The sequence below is a fragment of the Phalacrocorax aristotelis genome, chromosome 4, assembly GCF_949628215.1.
Source record: "Phalacrocorax aristotelis chromosome 4, bGulAri2.1, whole genome shotgun sequence".
NCBI lineage: Eukaryota > Metazoa > Chordata > Aves > Suliformes > Phalacrocoracidae > Phalacrocorax > Phalacrocorax aristotelis.
Window position 1 is genome coordinate 27,301,779 of NC_134279.1, and position 16,366 is coordinate 27,318,144.

General features: G+C 38.9%; 1 protein-coding gene across 5 annotated transcripts in view; it reads right to left on the bottom strand.

Annotated features, from left to right (window-relative positions):
• GSTCD (glutathione S-transferase C-terminal domain containing) overlaps positions 1 to 16,366 on the bottom strand; it is a 74,926-nt gene that overhangs the window by 13,135 nt on the left and 45,425 nt on the right. For 4 of the 5 annotated variants that reach the window (XM_075090723.1, XM_075090720.1, XM_075090722.1 and 1 more), the window contains exons 6-8: positions 5,090 to 5,205; positions 4,825 to 4,869; positions 4,288 to 4,416 (exon numbers count right to left, since the gene is read on the bottom strand). In XM_075090723.1, coding sequence (XP_074946824.1) covers positions 4,288 to 4,416; positions 4,825 to 4,869; positions 5,090 to 5,205 — 290 coding nt within the window. Of the gene's footprint in view, positions 1 to 3,412; positions 3,739 to 4,287; positions 4,417 to 4,824; positions 4,870 to 5,089; positions 5,206 to 16,366 lie in introns of those variants that run through there. The other variant, XM_075090721.1, reaches the window with a different exon arrangement.

Consider the following 16,366-nt stretch of genomic DNA (forward strand, 5'->3'; position numbering starts at 1 on the left):
ACTGAACTATAACTGCATACAGATGGTAACAAATATTCTTTTCTCAAGCAAAACATTTAAAAAATCCATTAAAAAAATAATTTCACAATGGAAGTTTTCTGCTCGTATGATATTTAAAAAAAACCCTATTTTAACATCAGAAACAGATTCTTAATATCACAGCTATTAAATTATCATGGAATATCATTATAGTTACTCTCCCATCTATCCAAGCAGAAAGCAAAGACGTCTGCTTCGCTTGCACATTTGGAAAAGAGATCTTAAAACAGTAGTGGATGAAACCAGTAGCTTTGCTGAGCCTGGATGAACTTTTACAACAACTGCTTTCTTCTTTGGGTTTCTCGGAGTTTCGCGTTCAAACAGGTTGTTTCAGAACCTTGATTTTCATTACCCTGATTATTCATAAGGGCAGAAATTTTACGCAGACCAAAAGAGAAGTGGTCGACACATTTTTCTTAACTGCTTTTGAACTCCTGACAAATAACAGGTAAGAAAATAGCCCAGTAATGCAGGTTTGATGTCAAGGTAACTAAAATGCATATAAATGTGTTTTAAATTAATACCAAAAGCAGAGAGATGAAGACTTCTGTCACGTTCATTCTTCTATACCTCTTTAAATTTCAAGTACTATAACCATGAATTTCTTGTCAACGTGTCCATCCTCACGTTTACACTGTACTATTCTACTGAAAATGGCAAAGTCATGCCATGAGTGAATAGCTTTACACGCCTCAGAAAATGGGTTCCGAAATTCTGCATTGCCAAACTCTGTACATATCTATGTATTACAGTATTATATTGTCATTTTTGTATCAGACCAGTGTTTATGACATAATCATACAATCACAGAATCATTTAGGTTGAAGAGGACTTCTAAGATCATCGAGTCCAACCATAAACCTAATACTGCCAAGCCCCACTAAACCATGTCCCTGCATGCCACATCTACATGATACAAAGGCAGCTGAACTTCACATTATTTACCTTCAAGCACACCAAACACTGGTGCTACTGGTCAGTAAGCTAGCCAGCTCCTGTCTTAAATGTGGCTGCATAGGCAAGTCAATCCTGAGTTTATGAGCTAATTCTGAAGAGTGAATCATAGTATAATACAAATTAATTCTGAAGCTGAAATTGATGCAGGTCTCCCAAAAAGGGAAAGCTCCAGGTTTGTTGAAGAGACTACAGAATCAAGTCAGAGAAACTGAAATCACAGGCCTAGAAATGAAGAATTTCCAAGTGAATTTTTCTGACAGATACTTCAATATTTTCTTTGTCACAAAAATTATGACAGGATATAACACTATTTTTAAATGCAAAATCCATAGAGATATTTACCTTAGTATTAACCTTAAAAATAGACCTCAAAAAATGAAGACAGGAACTACAATGATCACAAAATTGAAGACCCATTTCACTGAAAAACTATTACACATTTCACACACAGAATTCAATAAATTATTCATGAGATCCTGATTTTCTGAAATAGATCTCCAGTTCATCCACTGAGATTTATATGACAATGTAGCAAAGAAAATAAAACTAGAGAATTGGAAATTTACACTTGGAAGGACTGGGCTAAAATAATTTATTCTCTCCTCTTTCTCCTGCACTATACTACTTTTCCTTTATTAAATAAACCAACCAAAGAGTTAAACAGCACTGTTCACATACCATAAACCTTCAGCATTAAACATCCTAAGCTACCGCCAAAACAGGTCCTTGGATGAATGATTTAAAGAACAGTCAGACTCACACTAAAAGCTAGGGCCTTGCTGCAAAAGTTCATATTCTATTAACAAAATATAAAACTGTAAGACAGGAATCTTTACAGAATTACAAAAGACTATTTATGGCTCAGTCTTCACTAGGGATGCAGAATTCTGGAGAGGACATTGATCTCATTTACTTTCAGGGTCTAACACACATGCTTTGAGTCAGTATTCAAATCACCTACTTTGCTCCTGCAGAAGTCAGATTCCTGCTTTGGTCTGTTCATTTACAGTTAACTGGGAACCAGAATATCACCTGTTGACTGCAATAGGAAAGCTCAGCATGAGTCCTACAACACTGAGATAACGTTCTGCCTTTAGAAATATAGAATCATAGAATCATTTAGGTTGGAAAAGACCTCTAGAATCATCAAGTACAACTGTTAACCTAACACTGCCAAGTCCACCACTAAACCATGTCCCTAAGTGCCACATCTACACATCTTTTAAATACCTCCTGGGGTGGCGACTCAGCCACTTCCCTGGGCAGCCTGTTCCAGTGCCTGACCACTCTTTCAGTGAAGAAATTTTTCCCAATATCCCATCTATACCTCTCCTGGTGCAACTTGAAGACATTTCCTCTTGTCCTATCACTAGTTACTTGAGAGAAGAGACCAACACACACCTCGCTACAACCTCCTTTCAGGTAGTTGAAGAGAGCAATAAGGTCTCCCCTCAGCCGCCTCTTCTCCAGGCTAAATGCCCCCAGTTACCTCAGCTGCTCCTCTTAAGACTTGCTCTCCAGACCCTTCACCAGCTTTGTTGCCCTTCTCTGGACACGCTCCAGCAACTTGATGTCCTTCTTGTAGTGAGGGGCCCAAAACTGAGCACACTATTCAAGGTGCAGCCTCACCAGTGCCGAGTACAGGGGCATGATCACATCCCTACTCTTGCTGTCCACACTATTCCTGATACAAGCCAGGATGCTGTTGGCCTTCTTGGCTACCTGGGCACACTGCTGGCTCACGTTCAGCGAGCTGTTAACCAGCACTTCCAGGTCGTTTCCCACCAGGCAGCTCTCCAGCCACTTTTCCCCAAATCCGTAGCATTGCATGGGGTTGCTGTGACCCAAGTGCAGGACCCGGCACACTCAGCCTTGCTGAACCTCATACAATTGGCCTCGACCCATTGATCCAGCCTATCCAGATCCCCCTGTAGAGCCTTCTTACCGTCAAGCAGATCAACACTCCTGCCCAACTTGGTGTTGTCTGCAAACTTACTGAGGGTGCACTCGATGCCCTTGTCAGGATCGTTGATAGATATATTGAGGAGAACTGGCCCCAACACTGAGCCCTGGAGAACAGCATTTGTGACTGGCCACCAACTGGATTTAGCTCCATTCACCACAACCCTTTGGGTCTGGCCATCCAGCGGGTTTTTTACCCACCAAACAATACATGAAAAGTATGCCCATCCAAGCCATGAGCAGCCAGAGTCTCTAGGGGAATGCTGTGGGAAATTGTGTCAAAGGCTTTATTAAAGTCTGGGTAGACAAAATCCACAGGATTTCCCTCATGCACTAAGTGGGTCACATTTTCGTAGAAGGAGATCAGGTTAGCCAAGCAGGACCTGCTTTTCATAAACCTCTACTGTCTGGGCTTGATCACTGGTTGTCTTATACATGCTGCGTGATGGCACTCAACCTGCTCCATAACATTCCCCGGCCCTGAGGTCAGGCTGACAGGCCTGTAGTTTCCTGGATCCTCCTTCCGGTCCTTCTTGTAAATGGGCATCACGTTTGCTGAAGTCCAGTCAACTGGAAGATCCCCTGCTTTCTAGGACTGCTGATAAATGATGGAAAGTGGCTTGGTGAGCACTTCCCCAGCTTCCTCGGTACCCTTGGGTAGATCCCATCGAGCCCCATAGACTTGTTTGTGTCTAGGTGGTGTAGCAGGTCTCTAACCATTTCCCCTGGGATTATGAGGTCTTCATTTTTCTCCCCATCCCTGTCTTCCAGCTCAGCAGCCTGGGTACCCAGAGAACAACTGGTCTTGAGTATATTTTACACAACAAATACATATGTATATAATTAGTATAACATTCTCTCTATCAAGATCTTTCTGAGTTTCGCATCATGTAGTCTTGTTTGCTTTATCTTAAAATGCTGAGTTTACTGTACTCACACTTAATTTGAGCAACAGTAGTCTTTCCCCATCCTCAAAACTTTCTCTACAGTATATCCATTACATCATTGATTTTAAAATAACATGATTAAACCAATAACCTACTCCATTTTTTTCTTCAACATGGTCAGGCAACACTCCTATTTTTGTATTTGACTGGAGCAGACGCTTCTCTCTTCACTCACTTAATATAAAAGTGGTGCCAATTTGCAACAAATAATAAATACCAGACTAGCTTAATACAGGATACTATAACAAGGGTGCTTCTCATAGCATCAAAAATACCTGTCTGTAAGGACATACAGAATTTTGTTTTCTCAGATATTTTAGTTGTTTTAAGAATAATTAACCAGACACTGAAGTTTTGAAGTGGAAAAGTTATAATCACTTACCCCAATGTTAAAAGTCCCATTAAAATAGTCCAAATTTGCTTGAATGAACCAAATGTTGTTTAAACCTAGTTCATCACTTCTGTCTTTAGCACGGATCAGAGACAACTCCTTATTTTCTATGAGCACAACCTAGATTTCATACACAGGAGAAAGTAAGGAAAAATAACTCAGAAGTCAAAGTACAACATTACCTTCAAGGACAGAACCTTGCAGCTTAGTTAAGGAAACATCTAAATTACTTGTGGCAGAGCTTGAGATCTCCAACATGATTAGCAGGAAACTCAACAACAAGAGAAGGCATTTAACACTTGCCAACATCAATCAGTTTACAAATATTTTATATTTTCCTATAACTTTTGTTTTCTCAGGCAAGCACCACACACATTTGGGATTATGCTAAAAATCTGTATGTTTCAAATATAAGTCCTCTGCTGATACAATCGTGTCTTCATATTTACTCTTCCTACATGCACATCTTTGAGATGATTATTAGAGACTAAAAACTCATACCAACTGTTCTTTATATTTAGAATTTACCTGACATGATGGCATCATGTGAGCAAGTACAATTCCAACATGGCCCTGCGAAAACAAGAACAAACAACAATATCTGAGTCACTTTTCAGTGTCCCTGTTGTTGACTCATTACATGATGAGCATCCCCTAACTAGTAACAGAACCTTTGAGAGGAGCTAAAATTTCAGCATTTGTACTTTTGCTTTGCTTTGTGGCAGCAACCACCTAGAACTGCAAAGATGAATGCTAAAAGAAATTACATCATGTAAACAAAAATATACATTACCCCTCCACTGCAAAAATCCACAATCACATCTCCAGGCTTAGCAAGCTTTGTCACCGCTGCTACCAAATTATTCAATTGCTGCTGCTTCCTCAGAGCCCGGTCTCTAGACATCTTTCCTGGGGATGACAGAGAAAATGCCTAAGCAGTGAACAGCATTGACTATTTTAAATGGGTAACAGTGACTTTCAATTCTAGCTGATAAAGTACTTAATAAAATAGCTGTCGCTCTAAAACAAAAAAGAAATTACCAGATGCCTTCCCCTTTTATGACAGCAGCAAGAAACTGAGTCAGGTTTGAATTCTTTCATCTGATAAGCAAACGAGCAGCCAAGCAAGTCCGGACTTCCCAACACACAGACCTTCCTTAGAAGCCCACTAGGAGCTGTCCACGCATATCTACATCCGACTACAATTAGACAGCTGAAATAGGTGTGACTGCAGCTCAGCTCAGTAAATCTGAGCTTGCTTTAAACCACCCCGTTTGGACACTGACAGCAACACTGCTGTAAGAGCTCTGTGTTTAGGGCAAACTAGCTTTCCAAAAAACTGTTCAACTCCTATGCTGCTAAAACCCAATTTACAAGAGTAAAATTAGCTCAGCTTATCTCTATAAACTGCAGGCACACTTCTAACAGCGGTATAAGCCTACTCTTGTGGTATTGCAGTTCCAGAACTAGTGACAGCAGCAGCAGTAGGCGGCACAAATAGCAATAAGGAAACAGGGACATATCTCCTGATCAGTACTGGCTAAAATTTCATGTTCAGTTAAAAACAGAAAAATGGGATTTCCAAAAGCATGACAAAAGCATAAGCGGAGTTTTTTGTTTGACAAAATTCAGTATGGACTTGCCTTTTTAATTTCAAGACATCCACAGCAGACAGAATCCCTTGGTTAGAAATACACTATGAAGATAAAAGGTGACCTCTGTTCTCCAAAATGGGTTTGAACACAACAAAAACTTTGCCTCATAAGCTTAGGTGGCTTCATTCACACTGTAACTCATTTTTAAGAGTGGTTGGTTCTCACAAGCATTATCTTTAACAAAAAAAAGAAAACTTTGACCTTCAGAAATTTTCTTTCTTTCTATACAGTGAAAACAAGTACTAAAAGTACTTAAAGCTCATTCACAATATAAAATGCAAGCTCCCTTGATGAAAAGCCTTCCAAATTCAAGGCCTCCTGAGCTCAAGTAACCACCACAATTAGTTTAATGGGATTTGTTGTAAAAGCTTTTTTCCCTGGTAACTTTTGTATCACTCTCTCATGTCCGCTTTCAACTTCAATCTTTGTAATTACAATCGGGACCAGACAGACAATTTTGTTTCCAATTCATGTCCTTCAACAGGCTATAGCACAAATGTTCTGAGCCATTTTCCTTTCCAATAGTGAAAGACAAACCACACCTGTCATGCCACAAACGGCACAAAAATCCATGCAAGCAAGTGCTCTTACTTCCTTATTCAACTTCTGTGTTCTTATCCTCCCACCCTGAGGTTTTCCCGAGAGGTCTGGAATTTATTAATATCAGGTACAACTCCTGAAAAACACCATCAAATTTTCATACTGTGCAAAGTTGGCAAATAGATCCCAGAGTGACTAAAAATCAAAAAGTAAAGTAACAGGTTTCATCAGCAACAACAGATGCACTACTAAGTACTCAAGTTCGTCAACCTCCTGAGTATTACATTAATAAAAAATATTTTTTAAAAATATTGGCCTATAGCCTTTAAAACTCCCTAAAAATTAACTCTTCATGGTTCCAACAAACAAGGTTTCATCCTCCCTTACTGTGCAGACAATAAGTAGCATACATTCCCTTGAAAGATGGAGAAAACCAAGCTAAAAATCAATAGGTCTTTTGTCTGCACTACCTCTGTATTTCGAGCTCAGTAGCTAGAATTACGGAAACAGAGCAAGCTGTGACACAGCTTGTAGAGAATGTCAGTTAGCACGGCTGGGCACACTAGTCCTTCATTACAACAAACAGGCAATAAATTCAAGTAAAACTTCTGTGTCCAAAAATACTAGAGCTCACTTAGCACTTCTCACAACCTGTGATGGTAAACAATGCTAATTGTTGTCTTCAAGAATAATAAGAAAAAAGATAGCTTGAAATTTAGCCCTACAAGGCAAAACCTTAAAGAACATCATCTTTTTCTACAATACACTGAAAGACCCCATAAAATGCTCCCTTCTTAAGACCCCCAACTGACAGACTGCCATACAGTCCCAGAAAGATTTATATTCATTTCTAATTAATGACCACAACAAAAATATTTTATTTGGCTTCATGAACTTAACCTTACTGTTTAAAGCTCTGCTTGACTAGGTCTGATTTAAGTCTCTGTGGTACTTAGAGGTCTTGCATTTTGACACAAACAAATATAATTTTTCAGCAGGCAAAAAGCTCTTTATTTTTATATTTGTCAAGTTCATATAATCCTTCACTCCTCAAATAATACTTCCGTATTTTTCAAATTAAACATGAAAAGTCATTAAAGTTTCCTTAAATAAGCAAAACCCAAATATCATCCTTAAGACTTTAACCCTATTCAACTTTAAAGTCATAACACAGTACAACAGAACACACAGCTACCAAACACACACGTAACACAAAATACATACATTCTCCTGTTCCATACAGCAGAATTACACAGAATCATATAGGTTGGAAAAGACCTTTAAGATCATCAGAGTCCAACCGTTAGCCTAACACTGCCAGTTCACCACTAAACCACGTCCCCAACCACCACATCCAAACATCTTTTAAATACCTCCAAGGATGGTGACTCAGCCGCTTCCCTGGACAGCCTGTTCCAGTGCCTGACCACCCTTTCAGTGAAGAAATTTTTCCCAATATCCCATCTATACCTCTCCTGGTGCAACTTGAAGACATTTCCTCTTGTCCTATCGCTAGTGACCTGGGAGAAGAGACCAACACCCACCTCGCTACGATGTCCTTTCAGGTAGTTGTAGAGGGCGATAAGGTCTCCCCACAGCCTCCTTTTCTCCAGACTAAACACCCCCAGTTCCCCCAGCCACTCCCCATCAGACTTTTTCTCCAGACCTTTCACCAGCTTTGTTGCCCTTCTCTGGACACGCTCCAGCACCTCGATGTCCTTCTTGTAGTGAGGGGCCCAAAACTGAACACAGTATTTCAGATGCAGCCTCACCAGCATAAAGTGCAGGGGAGAATTGCATACTTCTATTGTTTCAGCATGAGTATCATTTTATTAGCTTTTCCATAAGCCTCAGCTAAGTAATTCAAATGATAATGTGAGTCTATTTTTCATGGAAATTCAGACAGAGGATATTTATTTCTATATTGATTTATCTTAGTACAGCAAAAAGGCTCAGTAACTATAAAGCAAAAGGCAAAGGAGACGGTTTTATTATTTTATACAAAGCTGACCACATTTTTCTGAAACCAATGTGTTTTTTTTTCTGGTAGCTTCTTATGATAATACTCAGCTCATCCCTCCTTCACTTTGCTGATGTTATCTCCTGCTACACCATTTCTGGTACCTGTTGGAGGGGGGGGGTCAGTTGTTTGCTTCTTTGTTTTGGGGGTGGTTGTTGTGGTTTTGCATTATTGGCTTTTTTTTCTTTTTAAATATAGTATTTTTCACATTACTATAGCTGTACAGTGGTTCCCATGCAACTGCTAGGAAAAGCAGAATTCAAACGGATGAAGGATGCCAGCTCAGCTGACATTTATTTACAAAGAAATATTCTTACTAGTGAGAAATAATAATACCTTCTTATAAAGAACTCTGCCAAATCTTGCAATAAATACAATCAGCAAGAACAGTAACTTTGCTATGGTCCAGTGGTCACCTTGGTTACTTGAACAATATTCTTCTTCGGCTTCAGCTGCTGTAATTCAATCTGTGCGGGCCAGTGCTGAAAGCTGAAGATCTGCCCTGCCCTTCTCCAGCCTGGGGCCTCCTTCCAGTTGCCCCCTTTCACTGCACTGACCTGTCTCCCTTTTCCCTCCCTCCCAAGAAGGGAACTGTTTGGTTTCAGCCACATCTGCTTCCTACTTTGATTCCTTGACCACAGCAGGAGAGGAGAAGTAGGAAGAGACGAGCCAGCCAGTCTCAGCATCATCTACAAGTATGTCATGGTAAAGACCCGGTTGAAGCGCAGCCTGAAATATATATTTCATCAAAAGGCAAACTTGCCAAAAAGGTATGCGAGAGGCAAGTGTATCCCAATCCTCCTCTCCCTCTCACCCTGCTTTTATAACAAAGGAGAGAGGCAACTTTGATCAAGCAAATAGAATGATTATCTTTTTTGAGTTGTGTTTAAATTCAATAGAGCAAATAGTGTGTTTGTGGTTTTTACACTTGGGCACAACACAAAGTGGGGGACCCAGAAAAGAAAGTGTGGCTGTTGAGAGAGAAGTCTGACCACATCCTGTATCAGGACTTGAGCACCTCCTAAATGATATAAATCTGCCCATTTTAAAGCAAAAAGTTACATTCTTCAGAGTATGGTTTCAGCTTCAGGAATAAAGCAGGCTCTTACCGCAGAGTAGCTGTAAAACAATTAACACATCAAAAGGTCCCTCACTGATTCCTACATGGCAGCCTAGATTGTAGAACGACACTAACCTAGCCTCTCCACTTGTCAGGCTCAGTATAAATTGTTTTCCTTATGCCCAACTCCATTACTGTTACATAGCATTGTGAAATAATTCAGTCTGGCTGTTTCCAGTGATACTGAACTAAAAAAATGTTTGCCACTGGAAGAATGCACTCCTTTAATAAGTGCATTAAGTCTGAGGGTCAGACTTTGAGCTCTGACATGAACGCAGCACTCAACAGCTGGCCTCTAATGCAGAGTAGTTTTGAAAAAGGATTTGCTTCTGCATCTTGAGCATTCTCTTTCTTTCTTTTGCTAAGAAAAAATATTAAAGGGACACCTAAATGTGGAAAAAACCGTGAATCCACCCAAAAAACAAAGTCGGATCCAGACGAATGCTAAAACAAATCATTTGATGTGTTAAAATGAAATTTTACAAGCTTATGAAGATATGAAACAGACTGAGAAGCAAGGCTTAAAATAAGAAATGCAAAACCTGCTGAATTTGGTCATAAAAGTATTTCTTATGATGAGAGATACTGAATCTGCTGGAATTGACAGTGACAAAGGAAACATGTCAAATTATTTTAAAAAGTTTAACTGTTTTTGCATTTTCTGCTATATCAGTTCCCTTTAATATTCTAATATCATTAATTTGCCCAATAGACGAATTTTACAAATCACTCTCCTGGAAAAGTAAATGGAAACATTTAACTTAGAAGAGCTTCACAGAATTTTAAAGTAGGTATTTAATCAGCATTTTCATTATATTGAGGAGATATTTCTGGGTTGTCCTACCTGCAGCAATGTAGGAAGACTAAGAATCTAGCTCACATACTGCAAGGCCAGGGAACAGAATCATCAGAAACAAAAGTCCCACTTTGAAGCACCACAAAGTATCAAATGGTTTTGTAGCCAAAGCTCTACGCTGGCAATTATGTTCTACTGTAGAAAAAACTACAGCAAACCTTAATTTTTTTCTATTTCATTCTTCTGATCTTGTTGCCTTTCCACGACCTTCTGACTAAGGTATACCCAAACGGCAGCTTGCAAGCGGGGCAAGTATATGCTTTTTGGCTCTGCAGACAATCTCATAGAGCTGTAATGTGATATAAAGTCAGAGGGGCCAGAGATGTCCGAAGACTACTGGTAGAACTAAATGCTCAAGCCTTTTCAAGAGACATATCTACAAGGTATAGCAGAAAGATGCAGTTACACAAGATGATGGCAATTCTACAGGCTCTTTAAGCAGTAACAGGCCTATCAGTGCAGAAACCCAAATTCCTTGTTTCTCTGTAAGATGCTACACTGCACCACATGAAGTAGGCCTCACTCGCTGCTTATTCAAGCATGTCCTAGTGCTGTACTCCATGTTTACATGGTATGCACATGCTTCAGCTTCCTCCTTGGCTTTCACTAGGTACTGTGACACTGTCCCAGAAAGCAAAACAGCATTTTAGGACAGAACAGAATTGGTTCCTACTTACAGACTGCTTGTAACAATTCTTGTAGGTTTTCTTATGCGTGTGGCCACGACTGGAGCCCTCAAAGTGTAAATCACTTCCTCTATTTAACCAGGAACAAATTCCCATGCAAAAATCAAACTAGAAGATAAGCTTTACTACTTGTATCAGCAAGGGACATTAACCGTCCTTTTCCCTAATTCTGATTCAATATTAAAAGAATCCTAAGGTACGAAAGGAGGTTGCAGGTGAATTGAAAAATTCCTTGTTGAACAATTCTCAATAGAAAATGTAGATAAAGCAGAATGGCATCTATAGTGAACAATCACCTGCTTCCTAACTCTCCTACACAAACGACTCCAGGCAATCTATCATTATTTTGCAGTTTTCAGAAATAGGAACCCATTCTATTACATGTAAATTGTCATGTTTGTTTATAGAGGCTGAAACATTTGTTCAATCAGATAAAAGATCAGATAGCTTGGGGTTGTTATTGACTCATTTGTTCTTCCTTCCTTTACCTTTGGAAACTGCTATTCTGATCTTCTTTACCACACATTGGATATGAATATATATACACATGCATATATATATATGTATATACATATATGAAAGTATTATATTTTAAGCAAAACCAATGTAGATATTCAACATTAGTTAATATAATTTAAATGCACTAGCAATATGCCACTCTCTCCTTTCTTTTCAGCTTGGACCTGCTGCATTGGCTTAATTCAATTTCCTCTTAAAACAGTTTTCCCAATGATTTAATTTCAACAGTAACGGTGTCGGGTCAAATTTATTTAAAAAATCCCTGGCTCTGACTGTATAAATATTTTCTTACTTCTGCATGAGAATTTTAATGCATTAATTCTGTCATGAATCCTATCATTCTATCCTACTTTATCAAAGACATAAGCAAAACAGAGCAAGTGAACGATAAAAACCAGCAACAATAACTAAAGGACTGCACTTTTATTACTGTTCTCCACTTCTCACCTCCTCCAATTTTTAAGCTCTCTTTCCATTCACTCTTGGAGAACGAAGGTGTGAGCTAAAGATTCAGGGAGAACACCGCTTTATAGATCAGCTTGCAATAGAGGAAACCTCATTTTCCTCTATTTTTATCATTAACATTTCATAAAATAACTTGTTTTATAATACACCTGTTTGAATCAGGCAGAAAGATATGCTGCTGCCTGGAGTACATTTTTATGAAAAGAAGTAATCAGCAGCCACATTTATCCAGACAGTTCAGAGGAAGGCGGGTTGCTTTGTTTTTTAACCCTGAGTGGACATTTATCAAAACACATTCTGGAACTATGAAGTTTGGCAACACTCCACATGCCTTTACTTGTTGGTAAAAGGGCACGTAAATGCTTGCTTTTTAAATGAGGTAACAGGTACACATGCCAATTCTACAGCTTCATATATTTCTAAAAGCAGCAATCTCTATTAAATCAAGAAAATCGCTATTAAGTTGTCTTGGCATACAGTCTATTTACCTTTTCCCATCAAATACTGGATATTTTCATGGTTACTTTGCGTCTTAGCTTTCCAATTCATCACAACTATTACTAGATTTTCAGGAAAGTTGTGTTGTTTTGTTTTATAGTTTTTTAACCAACCTCTAAGGAGGATGGGACTAACAAATGGGTTGACGAAAGCCAACATTTGTTGCCCAGAGCCTCGTTACAGCTAAGAATCCATAGCTGTTCTGTGCTTTGCAGTTTAGAACGTATCAGTCTTCAGTCTGCAAAGACCAGACTTCACACACTTGTATGTTCCTGGCAAGTCTAAGAGAACTAACATCATTCATGAAGTTACTAATGTGCACACACGTAAAATAACACCCTTAGCAATAATTGGGGGTGGGGTGGGAAAACAAACAAAAAAACCCCAAACATCACAATTAAGGCCTATAAACTATCCTTCTGGAGAATATATAGCACACACTACCAGTCAATAGATAAGGCCAGAACAGAAAACCTTAAGAGTACACCTTAGTTTTTTATTATATAAAAGGCTTTTATGATCAAATGTGGTAATATTCTAGCTACAGTCAAAGGATTAGAAGAGAATGCTACAATGCATGGTTTAAAATAGGGTAATAATAAAAAGACAGGAAAGACAACTGAACTCCACGAAACCATTTGATTGTTTATTTTAAATAGGAGTCCCTCCTGATCTTACTAACCAATCTGCTCTTTATTAAGGCAAGCTTGGCAAAATAGCTTTATCACTTCAGGCATAAAAAACCCCCTTCATCTCACATACACTATCTTGGTGTAGTCTAAAAATGTCAGACAGCTATGAAAACTGACCTTTGACAACCTAAGCAGGAATTTGGTCTGCTTCCTTTTTTGTATTAGAGGATTTTAAACAGCAACAGAATAAGTCACCTTTAAAAAAAAATGCAGATCAGCAGATGCCAGTAAAAAGAAATGAAAATTAATGCTGTGCTCCCCCTGAATGTAATTATGTTCTACTTATAAAAGTTTTTAGGTTTTTTTCCAATTTCTCATCTTCAAAAGTCACCTCCTGAATATTCAACAAAAAGCAATCCAGATAAACAGCTAACATAATTTTTACACCTCTAATCTAGTATTTACACTATTTTTAAACTTTTTTGTACTAGATTATGAAGGCTCTATACGTACTCAAATTAATGAGTGTCATCCACACTAGTATGCACTTGTTAGAGCCATGCTCATCTAAGTTTTTCACATTATAATATTGCCAATAGCAATCTTCAGATTAATCCTGTATCAGCACCTCTCCTAAAACACTAGATTAGTTCCAAAATTCTGAGCTACTACACATGTAAGACTGACAATGTCTGTTCAACCTTCTCATCCTGAAGCCCTTGAGATTCATATTTTCAATATATGTTTCCAGAATCCCAAAGATTAGGGAATTACTTTGTTTTAAAATGAAAGCAGGCAATATTATACAGTCACAAAATTCCAAGGAAGATAATCAAACACACTGTCATGACAGAACTGTGAGAAAAAAATGACACTGCGTTTACTGTTCTTTCACTTCTTTTTCTCCCATTTATTCACATACTGCCTCTCCTCCACTCCTCTCTTTTCCTTCACCTCTCTCCCTTACCTTCACTTCTTTAGGGTCAAGATACCATAAAGAGAGTTCTGGACACACTGACTTCATGAGCAGTTGCAGGACCTCATAACTGACCCTACTGGACTATATGACCGCCTGAGGTCCCCTCCAACCTGCATTATCTCATGATTCTACAAATGGGTATGTTACAGGTAATAAGAGTGCTAAATGTCTTGCCCAAAGAGGAGGTGTCAGAGCAAACACAGTACAGCAGACAGACTTGTAACAGCTTTACAACAGTGGTGTTCCTTTAAATTTACATCTCCTGTCTTCACTGTACCTTCTCTGTTGCTGCTTTTCTGTTATCTCACTACACCTGAGCAGTCAGCCATTTTGCCTTTATCTTCTACTCCTTATGTGCTCAAAGGCATCTATCATTTATAGCAAAGTGTTTGGGTAAGATATGATGAGGAAAGGACACCAACACAAACCTTAAAAAGTGAAAGATGATAAAACTTTTGGGGAATAATAAAGGAAAGGGAAAAGCAATCTCTGCTGTGCTAAATGTGGAAAACTGTCTCTAACCCAAAAGAAGTGGTTTTACCCACACACAGTATTATACCAAATCTCAGCAACATCCAGGCTTGTGAGGGAGGGGCTGCTCACTTTCTGCAAATTTCTTCAGATGAAGATGTCACTCCCTGACAACAAAACAAGAATCAAATGGTTTCTTTACCTCTCACAAGCCTAATATACCGACTGACAGCTACTGTCTTGCTGAGAAAGGGGAACAGCTAATTCCTGCCGAATTCAGCGCTCACCAGGGGCTAAGAGTGGTTGTCTCTTGCAGAAACAAGGAGAGCTCCTTCCCCAGCAGGAAACATAGATGGGCCTCTGTTGAGGTCAGAACAAGGGCCAGAAGCCCCTGTCATTCACACTCACAGCTGTTCAGCAGCATCCTGCCTCCAGGGGACCAACTCTTGGTAGTTAAGAGGCAGCGTATTCACAGTGCATGCAGGAACATGAGCTCCTCATGCCGAATATCTCTAACTGATTGTTAAGGAAAAGGTAAGAGCTCAATGGCTCTGTATAGTAAGGAGCAGTGAACGATAAGTTTGTGAAGGAAAGACTGAAAGACACCTTTTGATATATATCATCTCATTAATTCCCACCACTGCCTCTAAATAAGCAAAAAAAACCTTTAAATATTAGGTATATTAATAATTTGGATGATTCCCATCTCTGATTTGCTTATCAGTAAGAGTGAGAAAGCCTGAACTAATAATTCAGAAACAGGAAACGCTGGCTTAGAAGACAGACATGATTCATTTGGCCCTTGTGTGTCAAGCAATTGGAACAGCTGGCTGCTGGACAAACAGCAGTACTTTCAGCTTAAATTTACACGTCACATCTGTTTACTGTACAAAGGTTAATGGCTAGAGGAATCCCTCCAAAACACTTACCCTGATGAACAGGAATTTCATCCCTAAAATTTCATCCTACATTTCAGTCATTACAAAAATTAAATCCCACGGGTCTGATGACCGATTCATAATTCACTGACATTTTAATATGCAAATAACCACGTCATTTCACAACGGCTGGATATGATTTCCAAACAAAAGGCATTCTAGTTGCACATGGAAAGGTGCAAGGTTACAGATTTCTACCTTCTCCGATTTACACTGCAGTTATCACAGCTCCTATAGCCTGGTCCTGTATAAATCTGGTGTTCATGAAAATTTTACTAAGACCAATCAATTTTACTGTATCAAATTAGTGTCTCTGGTATTCATGTAGTTTATCTTAGTTAAAAGGGCTCCATAAATATTCAAGAGTTCATAGGAAATACAGGAATTACATGACTCCATCATACGGCTTTAATTCAGTAATAGTAACTGCTTGACCACTTAACTGTTTTCCTTTCTTTTTTTTTCTGATTAATTTTCTTAGCAAAGGGGGGTGTCAAAATGAACTTCAGTTTAGACAGTAAACACAATTAATTCCTTTGAATACCTAGCTAAGTAGGATGCTTTCTACAGTTTTGAAGTGAGTCACCAGCTTTGGGTAAGGGCTCTTTGAGTCTCTGATGTTGAAGGTCAGAATCTGCTTCTGCCAGGTTACTACTGTTAATGCTGATCATCAGCATTAAAGTTTGTATAA